At 35.3% G+C, this 20,247-nt stretch overlaps 3 protein-coding genes across 3 annotated transcripts; all 3 read left to right on the top strand.

Moving 5' to 3' along the window:
- The first annotated feature begins 463 nt into the window (after positions 1-463).
- LOC123902760 (60S ribosomal protein L29-1-like) lies at positions 464-1,105 on the top strand. The gene is made up of 3 exons (XM_045952545.1): positions 464-556; positions 644-747; positions 837-1,105. Exons 2-3 carry the CDS (start codon positions 646-648, stop codon positions 915-917), a joined length of 183 nt encoding a protein of 60 aa, XP_045808501.1. The 5' UTR covers positions 464-556; positions 644-645; the 3' UTR covers positions 918-1,105.
- Positions 1,106-12,088: 10,983 nt separating this feature from the next.
- LOC123902761 (multicopper oxidase LPR2-like) lies at positions 12,089-16,438 on the top strand. Its single transcript, XM_045952546.1, has 3 exons — positions 12,089-12,560; positions 14,441-15,898; positions 16,056-16,438. Exons 1-3 carry the CDS (start codon positions 12,333-12,335, stop codon positions 16,107-16,109), a joined length of 1,740 nt encoding a protein of 579 aa, XP_045808502.1. The 5' UTR covers positions 12,089-12,332; the 3' UTR covers positions 16,110-16,438.
- A 151-nt stretch (positions 16,439-16,589) lies between these two features.
- LOC123902762 (probable cysteine protease RD21B) lies at positions 16,590-19,667 on the top strand. The gene is made up of 5 exons (XM_045952548.1): positions 16,590-17,667; positions 18,131-18,366; positions 18,478-18,618; positions 18,784-19,236; positions 19,369-19,667. The coding sequence occupies exons 1-5, from the start codon at positions 17,187-17,189 to the stop codon at positions 19,453-19,455; spliced, it is 1,398 nt and encodes a 465-aa protein (XP_045808504.1). The 5' UTR covers positions 16,590-17,186; the 3' UTR covers positions 19,456-19,667.
- Positions 19,668-20,247: the final 580 nt, after the last annotated feature.

Below are 20,247 nucleotides of genomic sequence, written 5' to 3' on the forward strand. Positions count from 1 at the left end.
GAAGATTTTTTTCACACTTTTTAGTCCCTGAAATTTTTCCCGTCAATGTTTTTGTCCTTACTTTTCATTCAGTTTGTGTATACTTTCACATTTTTGAATGATTTTATGTATTTATGTTTATAATGTTATAAGAACATTTCCGATAAAAATTTAGAATTTTTTCACATAAGATAAATTATTTATGAATTTTTATGTGCAAAAAACTAAAAAAAAAAATCATATTTAATTCATCTTTTGTTAAAAAAAATTTCAAATTTTGTAATAGAGATTCATACAATATACTAAACATGACCGCAAAAAAAAAATTCAAATAGTATGCACGAGTTGAATGAAAAGTATGAACTAAATACATTGACGAAAAAAAACTATAGAGAACAAAAACATATTTAACCCAAAAAAATAATAATAAATTAATAATTAGTAATTTGGGCTTCTTATGTACACAAGGCCAAGCCCACCTTACTCTCCACCCGGCCCATTCTTCCTCAGTCACAAACATATACACTCCCTAAACCTCTCTCCCATCTTTTGTTCCGCTCAACAAAACCCTAATTAGGTTTTCGCCTTCTTCAATTCCCCCAAATTTCAATTTTCCAATCGTTTCACTCTATCGTTTCTTACCTCTTTGTTTGTTGAATTTCAGAGATGGCAAAGTCGAAGAATCACACCGCTCACAACCAATCTTACAAAGCTCACAAGAATGGCATCAAAAAGCCAAAGAGGCATCGCCACACTTCAACCAAAGGGGTATATATTCATTCATTTTCCTCTCAGTTTTTCATTTTCATCGATTTTTTTGGTTAATAGTAATAGTTTATTGTTATTGATTACTGTAGATGGATCCTAAGTTTTTGAGGAATCAGAGGTATGCAAGGAAGCACAACAAGAAAAATGGTGAAATTTCCGCTGAAGAATAGAGTAAAGTATTTGATCTATAATGGGCTTTTTTGTATTTTCAGATCTATCTGTGGTACTATGTTGTTTTTTAAAATTTACAGATATTGCATTTTTGTTGAAGACAGTTGAAATTTTGTTGTTGAATATTTAGTTACTTATGTTTTAATTAACTTGTGTTAATTTAATTGCGGATGCGAACTTTTTGTTATGATTATTATGATCAATTATTAGAATGCTGATATCAATTTAGTTGTTGGATTAATATGCTAGTCTCATTGGGTTATAACTATCAAATTATTTGTAATACTAGTTTTATGTGGTTTATTAATCCAAATTGAGGTTTATTAATCCTAAACCCTGATGAAAAGTCAAGCTTATTTGATAATTGATAACTGAGATTTTGATAGTTCAAGGCACATTTTTTGTGGGGATTTTGAAAAGACTATTTGAATGAGTTGATGAAATAAATTTGAGATATGCTATGATAGTAAAAAATTAAGCTGTTCTTACTTTATAGTAACATGTTTTATGTTTTATGGGTGGGTATTTTGAAAAAGCCTATAGTTCAATCAGTTTATGACATGATGTGTGCTATAATGGGTTTATAATCTGATTTTTACTACATTATTATATAAGACCCTTAAATTTGTTTGTATATTATTATATACAGGGTATTTGTGAAGTTTGGCACCATCTCTAACATTGCAGAGACAATTTATTTATAGACAGACAAACATTATAACCTATTTAGGCTTGTTTATTTCTTAAAACCAAACAAATTTTAAGCAATAAAGTTGGCTTTCATTGAATAAAGTAGGGGGTTCAATTTAGGATTCAATTTCATTTGTATGAGTCTGCTGAACATTAGAAAATCTACTGTAATACTTCTATGTCATCCTTTTGAAAGATAGAACTGGTTTTTGTTTGTTTGTTTGTTGACTCAAAGGTCTATTGTACCTTGTTTAGCTATTTACAACTACAGATTCTTGTATTTGAATTTTTTCAATGAGAGAGTAAGAGGATTAAAGCCAATTTGAACATTTAAAATTTGGTTTCAATGTCAAAATTCTATTTTTAGTTTCCTTAACATACATTTTAAGGACAAAATGTTATACCACACATTAACCTTTTGAGATGGAATTATTATATGCATTTTTAAAGTTAGATATGTTGGGTGGGTTAATGCGAATAAAACAGATAATACTACCTGTATTTGATAAAATGTTAAGTTTGAAGCTCTTAAGAGGTTCATTTAAATACTTTTTCAAGGGAATTATGAATTAGTTATGTGATATATGTATTTAGTTTGATCATTAAATTTAAGAGTTATTTCTTCTGGATTCCTTACTTGTGGAAAACTTTCATAATGTCATTGTCGATTGTCAAATTATGCTTTTGATGGTGAAACCTCAGATGAACTTTGTTAAAAGTGGTTTTTTAAACAAGAAGATGTGAACAAAAGTATCTGATTCTCTTTTAAAGTAAAATAGAATTGTCAAATTGGGTATTTGGGTATGACACATCGATCCCGTATTTTAGCATGGATTGATTTGGAAAAAGAATAATGCTTAATGCAACGAAACTCTCATTCACGAATTACGCGATAGGTGACGCGTCCTTCAAATGACTTAATTTTGTAAAAGATTGTTTCCTAGCGCTCTGCCGATCCCTCCTTTGAGACGACTATATGCACTTTCCTGAAACAAGCGGTGAAGTGTTGTGTTTCTTCTTTCTTTCCATTAACCTATCTCACCCTCTTGCTTTTTTATCCTTATTCTTTCCTCACTATCATCCTCAGATCTTCATATCTTTAACAAAATTAAGTAAGCATAAAGAAGCTTGTACTTAGCACTAAATAGAAACCTTATACTTGTTGAAAGTAAGCACAAAGAACAAAAAATGGTGGTGGCAGCAAACAAGTTTTTTACAGTGTAGGTAGTGGCTATCCAAAACAAATTGCGGGACTGTACAACAACAAAAAAGGGAAGCAAGTGAGCATTCTACGATCAATCGTTCGTAATATATAGCACTGCTGTTGTAAAAAAGTATAAAAATTATCTCGAACCTAAGTCTATCAAATTTGACAAAACTATGAACGACAATATAAAAGGCTGTGGCTGTGGGTTCCAATGAGTTAGTGTTCTTTGAATGTTACTACTATCATATATTTTTCAATGTTTATGGTGAGTTGGACCTTAGATCATAATCTACACAATTGTGTTTATGTTATTCATTTGCTCATATTGAAGTTTTTTTTATTTTTCAGTATTAAAGAAAAATGATTCAATTCTCTAATAAAAAAGTTTCCCGTTCGACATTATGTGTATTGTTGGCTATTAGAATTATAACACCCCATATCGAATAACTAGAATACGATACAAAATACTCATAACGGTACATGGAATTACATTAAAAATTACAATAAAGTTCTTGAACAACATAGCACAAGACTTAAAATAATGTTGAAAGTCTCAAAATCTGAAGCATAACTAGTCAATTAGTACTAATACATGTAGGAATTAGCCATAGTTCAAAACATGATAACTCATAATCAACTAGATATCATTTCTGCATCAGTCACTACTCCCAATTAGCTTACCCTTGCCTTGCTCCACCTGTTTACCTATAACAAAAAGTGGGGGGTGAGACAGTCACTTCGTCTCAGTGGTTCCATCTACCTAAGTATTAGTGGATGAGCTTAACCTGTCTATTAGTTGATCATAAATTATAAACAGATTCATATGCACAATTCATAACATAGTTATAGTAAAGTGTAACACACATTAATTAACTTGGTTCATTTTATAACTCACGGACACTTCGAGGTGAGCGAGTCTCGAAGGCCGGACGGTAGTCCCTGATATTAAATATAGATCAGAGTACCACCTCATCTCACAATTTAAGTAAACTGATTCTCACTAGTAATGGAGAATCCTTCCTAGCAAAGCTAGTCTCATAGCCAAAGGCTAGATAAAGTTGTGGTTTAGAATTAACCACCTCATGATCAACTGTTCTAAAGAATTTGTCTACCTGTATCATCCGTTCCGGAAACTATGTAGTTAGTAACTAAGTATTATCTATACCTCTTCCCATTGAACTTTCTTTAACCTGTTTCATATTGTTAAACAGTGCTAAAAATCATGGGCAATAGTCATGAATTATACTAGTATGAATTGGGGATCATTAGGACCTTAAAAATGTAATTTTTCTCACTTATATGCAGTATCAATCGAGTGATTATATCAAAAACAGTTTATCAATCGACCGACAGTAGTAAAAAAATAGATTTTCAGCATTAGAAGGTCTGTAAGTCGATTGGTTTGTGCATTGATCTATTGATGCTGCAGAAAAATGAGTTTTTACCTGAAAATTAAGTTTCCGAACCAAAGTTTAAGATCCCCTATTCATCCTCAATTTATACCAGAGTCCATAACCATCATCAAACATGTTTTTTAGCATAAGTCTAAGCATTTGGATAATGGGAAAATAGCTATCAGCATACAATTTCATAAATTTATAGGCTTAACCACAAACATACATGATTATTAACTAAATCAATACCCAAAGTTCATGAATTTCTAGACTTAACTACAAACATACATAATTACTAAGTAAATCAAATTTTTAAATCATAATAATTTCCCAAAATCTCTAACTAAAGGAACCCACCTGTTAAGAAATAGCAATTTTTCTCTTGAAACTCCTAAATCCTCAACCTTACTTCAAGTTCCAAATTCTGATTCTTGTGCAAAAGCTTCAGCCCCTGTCACACACCACACAATTCTTAGTTCCAAGAGAGTAGAAGTGAAGGAATTGAAGACATGCAGACCCAAGATTTGATTTTCCAAAGGTTTGAATGGATGGGTTGCAATGGAGGGTACACGAAGGAGAGAATGAGAGAGATGGGTTTGAAATTGCTCACCTTATCTTCAACTTACTTCCATGAGTAATAAAATACCTTTGCATGTAGTGGGTGTTAATAAAGGTTGATGTTTAGAAGAGATGAGTAGGTGGTGGTGGTGATACGTGAGAGAAGAGAGGAAGAGTTTCAACTTTCCTTTTCATTGATTTTGTAATAATGAAGATGAGTGTTTTGTGTGGGGTTTAAGTCCTTGGGTAAAATATGGGTCCCACCTCTTGGTTACTAATGTGTGTGCATAATTTTAACACTAGTTTCTTTTCATAAACTTCTCCTTACTATTACTCTTAACTATTTTAAAGTGGGTTGTTACATCCTACCCCCCTTAAAATAATTTCGTCCTCGAAATTGAAAATTCATACCTGAAAACAAGTGGGGATATTGTTTTCGCATCTCCGATTCGAGTTCCCAAGTAGCTTCTCCGTCCGGGGATCCTTCCCACAACACTTTCACGATTGGAATGGTTTTACTTCTTAATGCCTTGACATCGCGGCCTATAATATGAACTGGTTGCGGTTGAAATGTCAAGTCTGATTTCAAGTCCACTGTATCCAAGTCTACTGTTGTGAACGGGTCAGGGACAAACTTTCTGAGTTGAGACACGTGAAAAACGTCATGTAGTCCTGACATTGCCGGAGGCAATGCTAGTCTATATGCTACCTCACCGACTCGTTCAATGATTTGAAACGGACCAATATATCTCGGGCACAGCTTCTTGGTTTTAAACACACCTCTTAATCTCAACATAGGAGTTACTTTCAAAAATACGTGATCACCTTCCTTAAACTCCACTGACCGTCGTCCTTTATCTGCATAACTCTTTTGGCGACTCTGAGCCGTTTTCATCTTTTCTTGAATTGATTTAATTTTCAAGGTAGTCTCTTGCACCATGTCTGGTCCTAATATGCCTTTTTCACCAACTTCAGCCCAACACAAGGGTGTCCTGCACTTCCTACCATACAGGGCTTCATAAGGAGCCATTCCGATGCTGGAATGGTAGCTATTGTTGTATGCGAACTCAATCAAGTGCAGATAGTTACCCCAGCTGCCTCCATCTTCTAACACACATGCTCTCAGCATGTCTTCCAGAGTTTGAATTGTTCTCTCAGACTGTCCATCTGTCTGAGGGTGATGAGATGTACTCATTTTCAATCTAGTGCCCATAGCTTCCTGAAATGCCTTCCAGAATCTTGACGTGAACCTTGCATCTCTATCTGACACGATACTCAGGGGTACACCATGCAACTTCACAATCTTGGAAATAAAGAGCTCTGCATACTTTGGGGCCTTAAAAGTTGTCTTAACTACTATGAAATGCGCTGACTTCGTCAATCGATCCACGATTACCCAAATTGAATCATGTCCCTTCTTTGTGCGCGGTAATCCACTAACAAAGTCCATTGTAATTTGCTCCCACTTCCACTGAGGAATCTCAAGTGGTTGCAACAACCCTGCTGGCTTCTGATGCTCAATTTTCACCTGTTGGCACACTATGCAACGTGCCACAAATTCTGCTATTTCGGTCTTCATGCCGGGCCACCAATAGTCTTTCTTCAAGTCATGGTACATCTTGGTGGAGCCGGGGTGGATAGAGAATCCACTTTTATGGGCCTCACTTAAAATCAACTGCTTCAATTCAGTGTCGTTTGGTACACACAATCTACCTTCATAAAGGATGGCTCCGTCTGCTGATACAGAGAACTCGGGCTTACCAATTCTTCTTTGCAAATCCGGGTCAGATATCTGAGCTTGGACGATCATGCTTCTCAAATCGCAGGACATTTCATATTTATTCATCAACAATCCACCTTCCACGTCCATCACGTTGAGATTCAAATTCCTGAAACTCTCAATGAGTCTACACTTGTGCATCATCAACTCTGATGCATGCAAAGCTTTCCTGCTCAGAGCATCCGCTACTACATTTGCTTTGCCAGGGTGATATTTCAATTCAAAATCAAAATCTTTCAAGTACTCCATCCAGCGCCTCTGCCTCATATTTAACTCCTTTTGATCAAACAGATATTTCAAACTCTTGTGGTCGCTGAATAGGTCAAAATGAACTCCATACAAGTGATGTCTCCATATTTTCAGTGCGAAAATTATGGCAGCTAATTCAAGGTCATGTGTAGGGTAGTTCTCTTCATGCGTCTTGAGTTGCCTGGATGCATATGCCACCACCCGGTCATCCTGCATAAGCACACATCCAAGTCCTTTAGCTGACGCATCACAAAACACTACATAGCTCTTGGTTGGATCCGGAATGGTTAAAACTGGTGCCTGAGTTAACATCTCCTTTAACCGTCTGAAACTTCTCTCACACTCTTCGTTCCACACGAAGGGTGTGTCTTTTCTAGTCAACCGCGTCAAGGGTAATGCAATTTGGGAAAAACTCTTGATGAATCTTCTGTAGTAACCAGCTAAACCCAAAAAACTTCTAACTTCGGTGACACTTCTGGGTCGCTCCCAATTCAACACTGCCTCCACTTTCGATTGATCCACTGATACTCCACCCTGAGATATTACGTGGCCTAAGAATTTGACTTCCGACAACCAAAACTCACATTTGCTGAACTTGGCATACAACTTCTTCTCACGAAGGATTTCTAAGACTATTCTTAAGTGCTCTGCATGCTCTTGAGAATCCTTAGAATAAATCAGAATGTCGTCAATGAAGATAACCACAAACTTGTCTAGATATGGCTGGAAGATGCGGTTCATATAGTCCATAAAGATGGCTGGAGCATTAGTAACACCGAACGGCATCACCAAAAACTCATAGTGACCGTATCGGGTTCTGAAGGCAGTCTTTGAAACATCCGAGGATCTAATACGGATCTGGTGATAACCGGATCGCAAATCAATCTTTGAAAATACGGTCGCGCCTCTGAGTTGGTCTAATAGGTCGTCAATTCTCGGTAGTGGGTACTTATTCTTGATGGTAACTTTGTTGAGTTGACGATAGTCTATACACAACCGCATTGTACCATCTTTCTTCTTAACCAGGAGTACTGGTGCTCCCCATGGAGACACACTAGGTCTGATAAAATGCTTTCTAAGCAACTCTTCCAACTGATTCTTCAACTCTCTAAGTTCGACAGGTGACATCCGATAAGGTGCCACGGAAATAGGCTGAGCTCCAGGAAGCAAGTCAATCGAGAATTCAATTTCTCGTTCTGGAGGGAGATTCGTGATATCGTCGGGAAAGACATCTAAGAATTCATTCACAATAGGAATGTTGCTGGGACTCAGGACAGGTTCTGGAGTCACAGTGAACAAGATACAAAAATTCTTATTTTCAGCGAACAGGTATTGAACCATCTGGTGGGTGTTCTGTAGTAATGTTGATAATGCTACACCTTCAGCGGTGTTCTCGGTTGGCATATAAATGCTCTTCTCAGCGCACCCAATATACACGGAATTGGCAGAAAGCCAATCCATGCCTAAAATGACATCAAGATCACTAATAGGTAAGCATATGAGATCTACGAAGTAAGTTTTTCCGGTGACAGTGATGGGACAACTCTGACATACTCGCTTAGATATAACTCTTCCGCCAGTGGCAACTGATACTGACATCGGAGGAATCAGTGGGGAGGATTCTAGATTTAGACGCTTCACACAGTTAACAGAAATAAAGGAGTTGGTAGCTCCGCAGTCAAACAATACAAACACATTAGATTGACCAATTAAGCACATACCCGCAATCAAACTGTTGTCGCTTTTAGCTTTCTCTCCTTCCATGGTGTAGACTCTTCCTTTGCTAATTGTAGTGCCTTCTGCACCACCCACGCTTTTCCATTTAGGGCAGTCACTCTTCATGTGCCCCGGTTGCTTACAAAAATAACATATTCCCTTCCCTTTCATGCATTCACCACCGTGATAATTACCACACTTAGGGCAAGTTCTAGGGGATTGTGGTGAGTGAGTCTGCTTTCCCTTGCTAGGAGAACCCTTAGCCTTCAAATGTTGCTTAAACTTTCCCGATTCTTTTCTCTGTTGGTACGCAGCCTGCTTCTCTTTGTTAGCAAAGTCGATCGTCGCTTCGGCTGAATACGCCTTCTGAATTAAGTCTGCAAAATTAGCAATATTTTGTAAAGACACCGCATGGGCAATGTCTCCCCTCAACCCATAACGGTACTTGTTCATCTTCCCCTTCTCCGAAAGAACGCCGTTAACATCGGAGGAATAGCGAATCAGCTCATTGAACCTCTGAGTATACTCTGCCACGGTGGAACTGCCTTGCTTAAGTTCTCCCAGCTCACGCCCCATTTGAAATGAGTAACTCTCCGGCACATAATGACCCATGAACAACCTACTAAAATTCTCCCAGTTCATCTCTATAGCATTTGTCATCATGTACTCCTTGGTACCATGCCACCAATTACGAGCTGCCCCCCGAAATAAGCGGGTAGCAAAGGAAACTTTTTCGGCTTGAGTACCATCCACATCCTCCAACATCTCTGCCATGCGAAACAGCCACTCACTTGCTTCTGCTGGTACATACTGACCCTCGAAGGTCGGAGGGTTCATCCTACAAAATTCCCGGTACGCAGGATTTCCCCGCTGAGCCGGGGGTGGTTGAGCTACTTCTGGTTGTGGCTGTCCTCTCTGCTGCAGAAGGGCCTGCATCATTTCCCTATGATGTCTATCAGCCTGCGCCTGTTGCGCCTGATATTGTCGATGCATCAGTTGTTGTTGGTGCAACATCTGAACCCACATATCTGCGTTAGGATCGATGTCTGACATATCGTCCTCCTCTTCTATCTCATTGCTCCTTAGACTCTCAGGTCCACTCCGATTCCCAGACATGTTACTCTCTGTCATAACAAAATTGAGTTGATCAGGCTCAATATGGTATAACAATAGAATATATGTTAGAACTCGAAGAAACCATACTACTTGACATTGAAATTTTTAATGTCCCATGGCACAGTCTGAATCGACCTGCTCTGATACCAATTATAACACCCCATATCGAATAACTAGAATACGATACAAAATACTCATAACGGTACATGGAATTACATTAAAAATTACAATAAAGTTCTTGAACAACATAGCACAAGACTTAAAATAATGTTGAAAGTCTCAAAATCTGAAGCATAACTAGTCAATTAGTACTAATACATGTAGGAATTAGCCATAGTTCAAAACATGATAACTCATAATCAACTAGATATCATTTCTGCATCAGTCACTACTCCCAATTAGCTTACCCTTGCCTTGCTCCACCTGTTTACCTATAACAAAAAGTGGGGGGTGAGACAGTCACTTCGTCTCAGTGGTTCCATCTACCTAAGTATTAGTGGATGAGCTTAACCTGTCTATTAGTTGATCATAAATTATAAACAGATTCATATGCACAATTCATAACATAGTTATAGTAAAGTGTAACACACATTAATTAACTTGGTTCATTTTATAACTCACGGACACTTCGAGGTGAGCGAGTCTCGAAGGCCGGACGGTAGTCCCTGATATTAAATATAGATCAGAGTACCACCTCATCTCACAATTTAAGTAAACTGATTCTCACTAGTAATGGAGAATCCTTCCTAGCAAAGCTAGTCTCATAGCCAAAGGCTAGATAAAGTTGTGGTTTAGAATTAACCACCTCATGATCAACTGTTCTAAAGAATTTGTCTACCTGTATCATCCGTTCCGGAAACTATGTAGTTAGTAACTAAGTATTATCTATACCTCTTCCCATTGAACTTTCTTTAACCTGTTTCATATTGTTAAACAGTGCTAAAAATCATGGGCAATAGTCATGAATTATACTAGTATGAATTGGGGATCATTAGGACCTTAAAAATGTAATTTTTCTCACTTATATGCAGTATCAATCGAGTGATTATATCAAAAACAGTTTATCAATCGACCGACAGTAGTAAAAAAATAGATTTTCAGCATTAGAAGGTCTGTAAGTCGATTGGTTTGTGCATTGATCTATTGATGCTGCAGAAAAATGAGTTTTTACCTGAAAATTAAGTTTCCGAACCAAAGTTTAAGATCCCCTATTCATCCTCAATTTATACCAGAGTCCATAACCATCATCAAACATGTTTTTTAGCATAAGTCTAAGCATTTGGATAATGGGAAAATAGCTATCAGCATACAATTTCATAAATTTATAGGCTTAACCACAAACATACATGATTATTAACTAAATCAATACCCAAAGTTCATGAATTTCTAGACTTAACTACAAACATACATAATTACTAAGTAAATCAAATTTTTAAATCATAATAATTTCCCAAAATCTCTAACTAAAGGAACCCACCTGTTAAGAAATAGCAATTTTTCTCTTGAAACTCCTAAATCCTCAACCTTACTTCAAGTTCCAAATTCTGATTCTTGTGCAAAAGCTTCAGCCCCTGTCACACACCACACAATTCTTAGTTCCAAGAGAGTAGAAGTGAAGGAATTGAAGACATGCAGACCCAAGATTTGATTTTCCAAAGGTTTGAATGGATGGGTTGCAATGGAGGGTACACGAAGGAGAGAATGAGAGAGATGGGTTTGAAATTGCTCACCTTATCTTCAACTTACTTCCATGAGTAATAAAATACCTTTGCATGTAGTGGGTGTTAATAAAGGTTGATGTTTAGAAGAGATGAGTAGGTGGTGGTGGTGATACGTGAGAGAAGAGAGGAAGAGTTTCAACTTTCCTTTTCATTGATTTTGTAATAATGAAGATGAGTGTTTTGTGTGGGGTTTAAGTCCTTGGGTAAAATATGGGTCCCACCTCTTGGTTACTAATGTGTGTGCATAATTTTAACACTAGTTTCTTTTCATAAACTTCTCCTTACTATTACTCTTAACTATTTTAAAGTGGGTTGTTACAAGAATGATGAGTGTCGGAGAACTACGATAATAAACAAAATAGAGGTAGAAACCACATGTAATAGTAAAAAAAACTTTTATTAAAAGATATCAACTCAGTCAAATACATCTAAGTTACCTTAAAAGATTAGTCTATGCAAGTACAAAGAACATTTATTAGTTTTTTTTAATTTTTTTTTTTACAAAAATAAATAAATAATGTGTACATATTTGTTAAATGAAGTTTAATTTCACAGTTGGCTCATGCTAAATTTCCAAACCATGCTCCAGCATGTGCAAATAGGCAAAAAGCAGGTAGAATTCCCACAATTTACACACGCCAAATATTTACCTATTTTCCTCCTACTGTAATAAATACCTTTCCAAATATTTTTCCAAATAATAAATAATGTCATAAATCACCTTTCCCATTTCCAACCCTCATTTGCTACAAAGTCACAAACAAACACAATCCGTCAATTATCAGAATCGTTGAATAGCCATCCAACGGCTGACGTTACAAGTTTATGATTGTGATAAATCAATATAAACCATTAGATTCAATTATTCTTTTTTTTGGTATTTTTTGATTTCTAACCACAACATTCACCTTTTCACTTTCTCTATATATTACTCAATTTCAATCCTTGAGTACACAATTTCAACTTCCAACAAGGTAGTAGCAATGGAAAAAACACTGCTCTTGAAATTGTTCACTCTTTTAACACTTTTACTATGTTGTTCAGTTACATCATCATCATCATCATCAGTTAAAGACAATCTTATAAATGTGTCTAAGTTGAAGATGTTTGTTGATGAGCTTCCCAATATACCAAGAATTCTTGGCTACAAGGTTGTTAATGGCGTTCCCAAATCAAAGTCTCTTAAGATTGGGATGTTCAAGAAGAAATGGGTATGTGCTGTTTTTTGTTTGTTTTAATGTTCATTAATACACAATTTGCATATGAATCTCCGCTTTCTGTTTTTTGTTCTGTCTTTTTGTACCATGTCAAACTCTTTTCTTTGCTTGTTTTCGATATTGCCACCAAGACTATGCCAACATGGTTCATGAATTTAAGGTCTAGATATAGATAAGTTTCTTATCTTGAAGTTGTGTGTGTGATACTTCTGGATAATTTTTTCTGTAGATTGACATGACATGGTTCATATGTTTATATTTTATTGGAAAAACAAAGTTTTGTGTCAAAAAATAAAGAAATTTTGGATCAAAAAATGTATTTCTTAGACATAGCTTAGTTGACGGAGGACATTGCATGAAATATGTTGGATCGGGGTTCGAACCCTGATACTTTTATTATTCATCTTAAAAGGTGAAATTCTATCCATTAGACTATTCTGAATTTTTTTTAAGAAAAACTTGTAGAATTTTTAAGATATTATCATCATATTTGATTTTTATTTTTTTTTACGCAAATCATATTTGATTCTTAACAAGTATTAATAGGACAATAGTTATGATTTTCCAATTATATAAATTATTTTTAAATCAATTATCAATTTTTTGATAATAAGTTTAAAAAATTGAATAATTTTCTATAGATGATTTAAAAAATTAAAGAGATTTTTTTTTTTTGTTTTTTTAATAATTTTTACACATTTGCTGCCCAAAAACTAGTCTTCTTCTCTGACAAATGCAAGAAATCTTACTAGTAAATTCCAAAGAAAGTCATTTTCAACTTCCAAATGTCCAAAACAAGGCAATGGTGTGTTGTTCACTTGTTCCTTACAAGAGCAATGTTGCCATAATTGAGCCTCTATTTTGAGAAATACTATCTTTTTAGGATAAATTTAACTGGATTCAAGTTTTTTTTCTTTCTTTCTTTTCAATGGTCAATTATATACTTCTTTTGCTACTTCTTTCCCATCAAATGCTACAAAATTAAAGTACCCTTTTTTAACTAGAGTTCCATATGACCCTGACCTTACCTACCCAAATGCCAGTTTGTAAAGGCGCACCCAAGCTAATTGAGATGCTTAATTAAACCATGGTGATATATGTAATTTCACCAAACTCATAATCAAATTAAATATATGGGCTAAATCTTTCTAAGGTCATGTACATTTTTTTTAATGAATTCAAGGTCCCTTACTTTCTTCATCAGAAATGATGTTGCAAATATTCTTTGCACTGATACCTCACATGGAATACAAGTAATTGGCTGTGGAGAATAAAATAAGACAGAGAAAAATGAAAAAAAAATCTGTAAAATATTTATTAATAAATACTAACATCCTATGAAATGAATGAGAATAACTTTATCAATTTTTTTATTAAATGTTTTAAAGATATTCTTTAAAGAAAAACTAATGTTTGTCTTTTAATTTTATTTTTATAGTTGAGTAGTAATAGCTCTAGATTCAAATTTCAACTTCATATTACAATATTCCTATCAATTGGATTATGTTCAAAAGACAAAAAAATAAGAGACGAAAAATAAAAAAAATTGAACTATCGTAAAATATCTATGATATTATTCACAAAATATGTGTTTTATAATTAATTCACTGAGTTTAGTGGACCATAGGCTCCAAAAAGATCTCATATTATTGATAAATTATTAAAGCAAAGAATTGGTCCCCCATATACTTTGGCCTTGACACCGATAGTGATACTAACTCATTCTCCACTTTAGAGCATTGTTTAATTCTTCCATTCACATTGTTGTCACATTAGTCTTCAAATTTAATTTATGGTCTCACATTAGTCTTCAATCGTTTTCATCTGAATTTATTATATGTCATTTAATTTCCACAACTTTTATCTATTGGCAGAAATTCCACAGGGATCTACCACCAACAACGGTTTATGCTTATGGATTAAACAAGCACACAGCAACGGTCCCTGGTCCAACAATAGAAGCCCTCTATAAAATCAGCACCAAAGTGACGTGGCAAAATCACCTCCCTCCAAATCACATCCTCCCATGGGACCCAACAATCCCCACATCATTAACCAATTCAACAAAAGGCATCCCCACCGTAGTCCATCTCCACGGTGGAATCCATGAACCATTAAGCGATGGAAACCCAAACTCATGGTTCACCTCTAGATTCAAAATCAAGGGACCCACTTGGACTAAAAAAACCTATCATTATCCTAATAATCAACACCCTGGAAATCTTTGGTACCATGATCATGCTATGGGGTTGACCAGGGTCAACCTTCTCGCTGGCTTAATCGGGTCTTACATCATTCGTGATCCTAAAATCGAATCTCCATTAGGTTTACCTCACGGTAATGAATTCGATCTACCGTTGATGCTCTTTGATCGTAGCTTTAAAACGGACGGTTCAATTTTCATGAATTCAACTGGTAACAACCCTTCGATTCATCCACAGTGGCAACCAGAATATTTCGGTGACGCGATTATTGTTAACGGAAAAGCTTGGCCTCGATTAATTGTACGACGTCGTAAGTATAGATTTCGTATAATCAACGCGAGTAATGCTAGATTTTTTAGACTGTTTTTTACAAACGGTTTAAGATTTGTACACGTGGCGTCTGATTCGGCATACATTGGTAAACCAGTTGTGAGTAATGAAACTTTTGTGGGGCCATCTGAGATCACAGATGTTATTGTTGATTTTTCTAAATCTAGGAGTAAAGTAGCTATTTTACGCAACAATGCAGCTTATCCTTACCCATCCGGTGATCCGGTTGATGAGTTTAGTGGTAGAGTTATGAAGTTTGTTATTTTACCGGATAAGGAAGTTGACACGTCACGAATACCGGAAAAGCTAGTGGAGTATCCGGTTGTTGATTTATCTAGTGTGACGCAGACACGGTACATTGCTATGTATGAGTATACTAGTGATATTGATGAACCAACTCATTTGTATTTGAATGGAAAGCCTTATGAAGCACCGGTTACTGAAACTCCGAAAGAGGGGTCCAATGAGGTTTGGTATGTGATTAACTTAACGGATGATAATCATCCGTTACATATTCATTTGGGTTTGTTTAAGGTTTTGGATCAGACGGAGCTGGTTAAATCTGATGAATTTAAGGATTGTATGAAGAAAATCAATGATGCTGTTAAGTGCCACGTGGAGGAACATGCACGTGGGAAGAAAGTATTGGTGCCTGAATATGAAAAAGGTTGGAAGAATGTGTTTAAGATGAGACCTGGGTTTGTGACAAAGATTGTTGTGAGGTTTGGTTACATACACACCAATACATCGTATGGGTTTGATGCAACTTCGGAATCTGGTTACGTGTATCATTGTCATGTAAGTGTTTATCTTTTATCATATTTTATTTGGATATGTACCGTTGTATATCGTTGGGGTGTTGAGCTTAATTTTTTTACTATTTCTTAGAAATTTGATGATTATAACTTATAAATGTTGGGATACTCATTGTATGGCACATACCAATTTTGTGCAGATATTGGACCATGAAGACAATGCTATGATGAGGCCCTTGAAGATCATCAAGTGAAGATTTGCCGGAGCCAACAATGGTAACATGTGCGTATAGGAATATGACATACATGATGTGGTAATTATGTAGTTACTTTCTTGTAAGCACTTAGAAGCTATAGACATTTTATAATAGGTGGTGATTTACATCAAAATAAGTAAATACATACACAGGAAAATGTATGATGATTTTTAGCCTTCTAAAGTATTGCACTTCCTTAATCCATAAACAAAATTTCACATTCATCTAAATAGTCGTTAAAGATGATATTTTATTGTGAAATTTGGTGAAATATATTTTATATGGTAAATGTTAACGAGTGTCCTTGAAACACTCTTTAAGATCAATAGTAAGTTTTTTATAGAATTTTTACGAGAATGCATAAAGTTAACGCATTGGAAATTGTAGTGTTTAACTTTTTGAATAGAAAATTTCTTTAATGGAATGCTTAAAGAGTACCCGAGACGCTCGTTAGCAAGACCAATTTTATATTTATACGGAGAAAAAAATATATTGTTACAAATTATAAATAAATCTTAAATATTTTAAACTGAAATATTAAATTCTAATATTTTAAACTAAAATATCAAATTCTAATATACAGTATTTTTTTTTTCTTGTTATAAATCATAGCTACATGGTTTTTTTTTTTCTTTGATTAATTGCACGCTATAAAAAGTTGTTTATCTAAAAATAAAACAAACAAATTTTTGTAAAAAAAAATAAAACACATAAATAAAGAAAAAAAAAACAAAATATAGTAGTATTTTTTTTTGGTACAAAATACTACTAGTATTTTTTTTTTGGTATTCTACTATAGTAGTATTTTAATTTAGAAAAAAAAGTTGTTATTTTTGGATGCGCTGTATCCTCGTCAAAACAAATTCAGTTTAAGGTAAATCCAAATCCTAAATTAATTGAGCCAATAACGTACGCACCTTCCTTAATTTCAGCAAAATTTTGTTCACCATTTCTGATACATTCATTCATCTCTATCACAAAATCTCTCTCCCTATATAACCCACTTCCCATTCTCCAAAAAAACCAGTCCTATTCCAAATCAATAATCTTCTCTCCCCTTCCATTCACAATCCCATGATATTCACGATGGGTCTCTTTCAAAGATCACATCTTCCTCTCGCCATCGTGCTTTCTCTCTCCTTTCTTTCTCTTGCGTTTTCCCTTGACATGTCCATTATTGACTATGATGCAAAAGTTGAATCTCATCTTATGAATATGTATGAATCATGGTTGGTTAAACATGGTAAGGTATATAATGCATTAGGTGAGAAAGAACGTAGATTTGAAATCTTTAAAGATAATCTTAGGTATGTTGAAAATCATAACAATGTGGAGGGTCAAAGTTTTAAATTAGGTCTCACAAAGTTTGCTGATCTTACCAATGAGGAATATCGTTCCATGTTTTTGGGTACAAGGAGTCGTAAATCTAAAGGTTTGTTATCTGGTTCTAAGAAAAGTACTCGTTATGCTTTTCGCGATGACGATGAATTGCCTGAGTCTGTTGATTGGAGGGAGAAAGGTGCTGTTGTTGATGTCAAAGATCAAGGCCAATGTGGTGAGTTTTTTAAACTTTTTTGTTTTTGTTTTTGTTGAATTGAATTTAGTGTATGTTTGGTTCCACTTTTGGAGGAGACACTTTTAATTAGGGAAATGTAGAATTGATTTCAACATGTTTTAGGATTGAATTGGTATTAATTTACAACCTAGAATTTGTAGTTTTTGTCTCTATGATTAATCTTGTACAATTTACCCTGCAACTTCTATTGGAGTGGCCGTAACCACTTGATGTCGGAACTGACCCCTGAACCAGATTAAACTTGTACATATATTTCAACATACTTTTGCATATGTATCCAAAAGAAAATCGCTTTATATTTAAATTACTTTTAGACAAAATCAATTTTTTCAAGATCAAATTTTTACTGCAGAACCAAACACACGTTTATAGTATGGTTTTGAATTTGTTTGTGAAAGTTATGACATGTATGAGTATTGAATTGGTTTTGTGATTTGTGAAGGGAGTTGTTGGGCATTCTCAACAGTTGGTGCTGTGGAAGGGATCAATAAAATTGTAACAGGTGATCTGATATCTCTATCAGAACAAGAGTTGGTGGATTGTGATAAAGGTTATAACATGGGATGCAATGGAGGTCTTATGGATAATGCTTTTGAGTTTATAATGCAAAATGGAGGCATTGATACCGAAGATGATTACCCTTATCGTGCTAGCGACAATACTTGTGATCCAAACAAGGTATAGATAAAACAATTTTACAATGACAATGATTGTCCCGTCTATTAAAGCTAAGTATTACACCTTCAAGATGTATTGGTTTAGCTCATTATATGATTTGTGGTTTTTCAGAAAAATGCCCGGGTAGTCACTATCGATGGATATGAAGATGTTCCAGAAAATGATGAGAAATCCTTGAAGAAGGCCCTTGCGTTTCAACCTGTTAGCGTTGCCATTGAAGCTGGTGGCAGGGCATTTCAACTTTACCAATCGGTAATATATCTATCTCTTTCTTAATTACTTTGTTATGACTTATGATGATATTAACCTTATTTGTTTTGGTTGCATAAGATTAAGAGATTTATTGTTCAAACGTGTTGATGGTGTTGACTTACTTCGGATGAATGTTGTCTCAAATTTTGATTTTGGTCAATGCAGGGTGTTTTTACCGGCACTTGTGGAACGGAACTTGATCACGGCGTTGTGGCAGTTGGATATGGAACAGAAAACGGCACAGATTACTGGTTAGTGAGAAACTCATGGGGTTCATCATGGGGTGAGGGTGGTTACATTAAGTTGGAGAGGAATTTGAAATCAACCCAAACTGGTAAGTGTGGGATTGCAATGGAAGCATCATATCCTGTCAAGAAGGGTCAGAACCCTCCAAACCCTGGTCCTACACCTCCATCACCTGCAAAGCCTTCAACTGTTTGTGATGAATACTACACTTGCTCAGCTGGGACTACATGCTGTTGCCTTTTTGAGTATGGAAACTTCTGCTTTGCTTGGGGATGCTGTCCTATTGAGTCTGCAACTTGCTGCGATGACGGTTCCAGCTGTTGTCCTCCTGATTACCCCGTCTGTGATGCTGACGCCGGAACTTGCCGATTGGTAATCACCACTTTTCATTAGTCTATTGCTGCTAGTTTTGCTATAAATCACAAATAACAATCATTATCTTGTTTTGTGACTTAACTTTTCTTTAGTTTGAAGTTGATTTCATTTCTTTTGTGTGTGCAACAGAGTAAAGATAATCCATTTGGAGTGAAAGCTTTGAAACGGACACCTGCTACAAGTACTTGGAGTTGGACTCAAAGAAAACTGCTATGAGAAGAAACTAAAAGTGAGAGAAGAGATTGAAATACTCATGGCTGGTTTAGGCACAACAAATCAACAATCTATTATGTATATACAACCAAACAGCATTATTGTTTTTCATTTATTTTAAACTGATTGGTGTAAATATCTGCAGAACTGCTCAAGCAGTATGCACTTCGGATATTGATGATGTTAATAGATTGTATATATTTGCCAATTCTTTATTCTCCGTGTTTCTTTAATTTCTTTAGAATATGTTGTGGTGCCTTTTTTATATACTCAGAACGAAATTTGCACACCATTTGTAAGTATCAAGCTTTCAACACATCATATGAAAGAACTCCTTGAAAACCATCATTAAGTCTCAAAGTATTTTTCAAGCATCAATTCTTGTGTTCTTATTATTCATGCTAAGCTCACAAGTGACTTAGCCCAGGCAAGCGGAAGCTGAAGTATCAAATTGACGATAAGACTTAGTTTTATTTTACCAACCAATAATCAATAACTTTGATAATAAAACTGTAAAAATTATTCGACTGTCTCAGAATGACGAGTCATGGACTTTCTTGACCTTACATTGGTTGCTTTAACCAGGCTTGGAAGGTAAGAGAGTGCAACAACCTTAAGTCTTCAAGTTGTATGCTATACACATTATGATACTGCATATCACATACAACCAAGGTTGTCAGAACCGGACCGGTCATCGAACTGGCGAGCTCACTGGTTCAATGTTCAATTGGTCGGACCGGGTTCAATCGGGGTCGAACCGTTTTTAATTAAATATATATTTTAATTAATATATAA

Source organism: Trifolium pratense, linkage group LG1 (assembly GCF_020283565.1).
Source record: "Trifolium pratense cultivar HEN17-A07 linkage group LG1, ARS_RC_1.1, whole genome shotgun sequence".
NCBI lineage: Eukaryota > Viridiplantae > Streptophyta > Magnoliopsida > Fabales > Fabaceae > Trifolium > Trifolium pratense.

Coding starts and splice junctions, on each gene's coding strand:
- LOC123902761 (XM_045952546.1), top strand. CDS start 12,333: ATGGAAAAAACACTGCTCTTGAAATTGTTCACTCTTTTAACACTTTTA. Junction 12,561..14,440: donor GGATGTTCAAGAAGAAATGG/GTATGTGCTGTT, acceptor ATCTATTGGCAG/AAATTCCACAGGGATCTACC. Junction 15,899..16,055: donor GTTACGTGTATCATTGTCAT/GTAAGTGTTTAT, acceptor AATTTTGTGCAG/ATATTGGACCATGAAGACAA.
- LOC123902762 (XM_045952548.1), top strand. CDS start 17,187: ATGATATTCACGATGGGTCTCTTTCAAAGATCACATCTTCCTCTCGCC. Junction 18,367..18,477: donor ATACTTGTGATCCAAACAAG/GTATAGATAAAA, acceptor GTGGTTTTTCAG/AAAAATGCCCGGGTAGTCAC. Junction 19,237..19,368: donor ACGCCGGAACTTGCCGATTG/GTAATCACCACT, acceptor TGTGTGCAACAG/AGTAAAGATAATCCATTTGG.
- LOC123902760 (XM_045952545.1), top strand. CDS start 646: ATGGCAAAGTCGAAGAATCACACCGCTCACAACCAATCTTACAAAGCT. Junction 748..836: donor GCCACACTTCAACCAAAGGG/GTATATATTCAT, acceptor TGATTACTGTAG/ATGGATCCTAAGTTTTTGAG.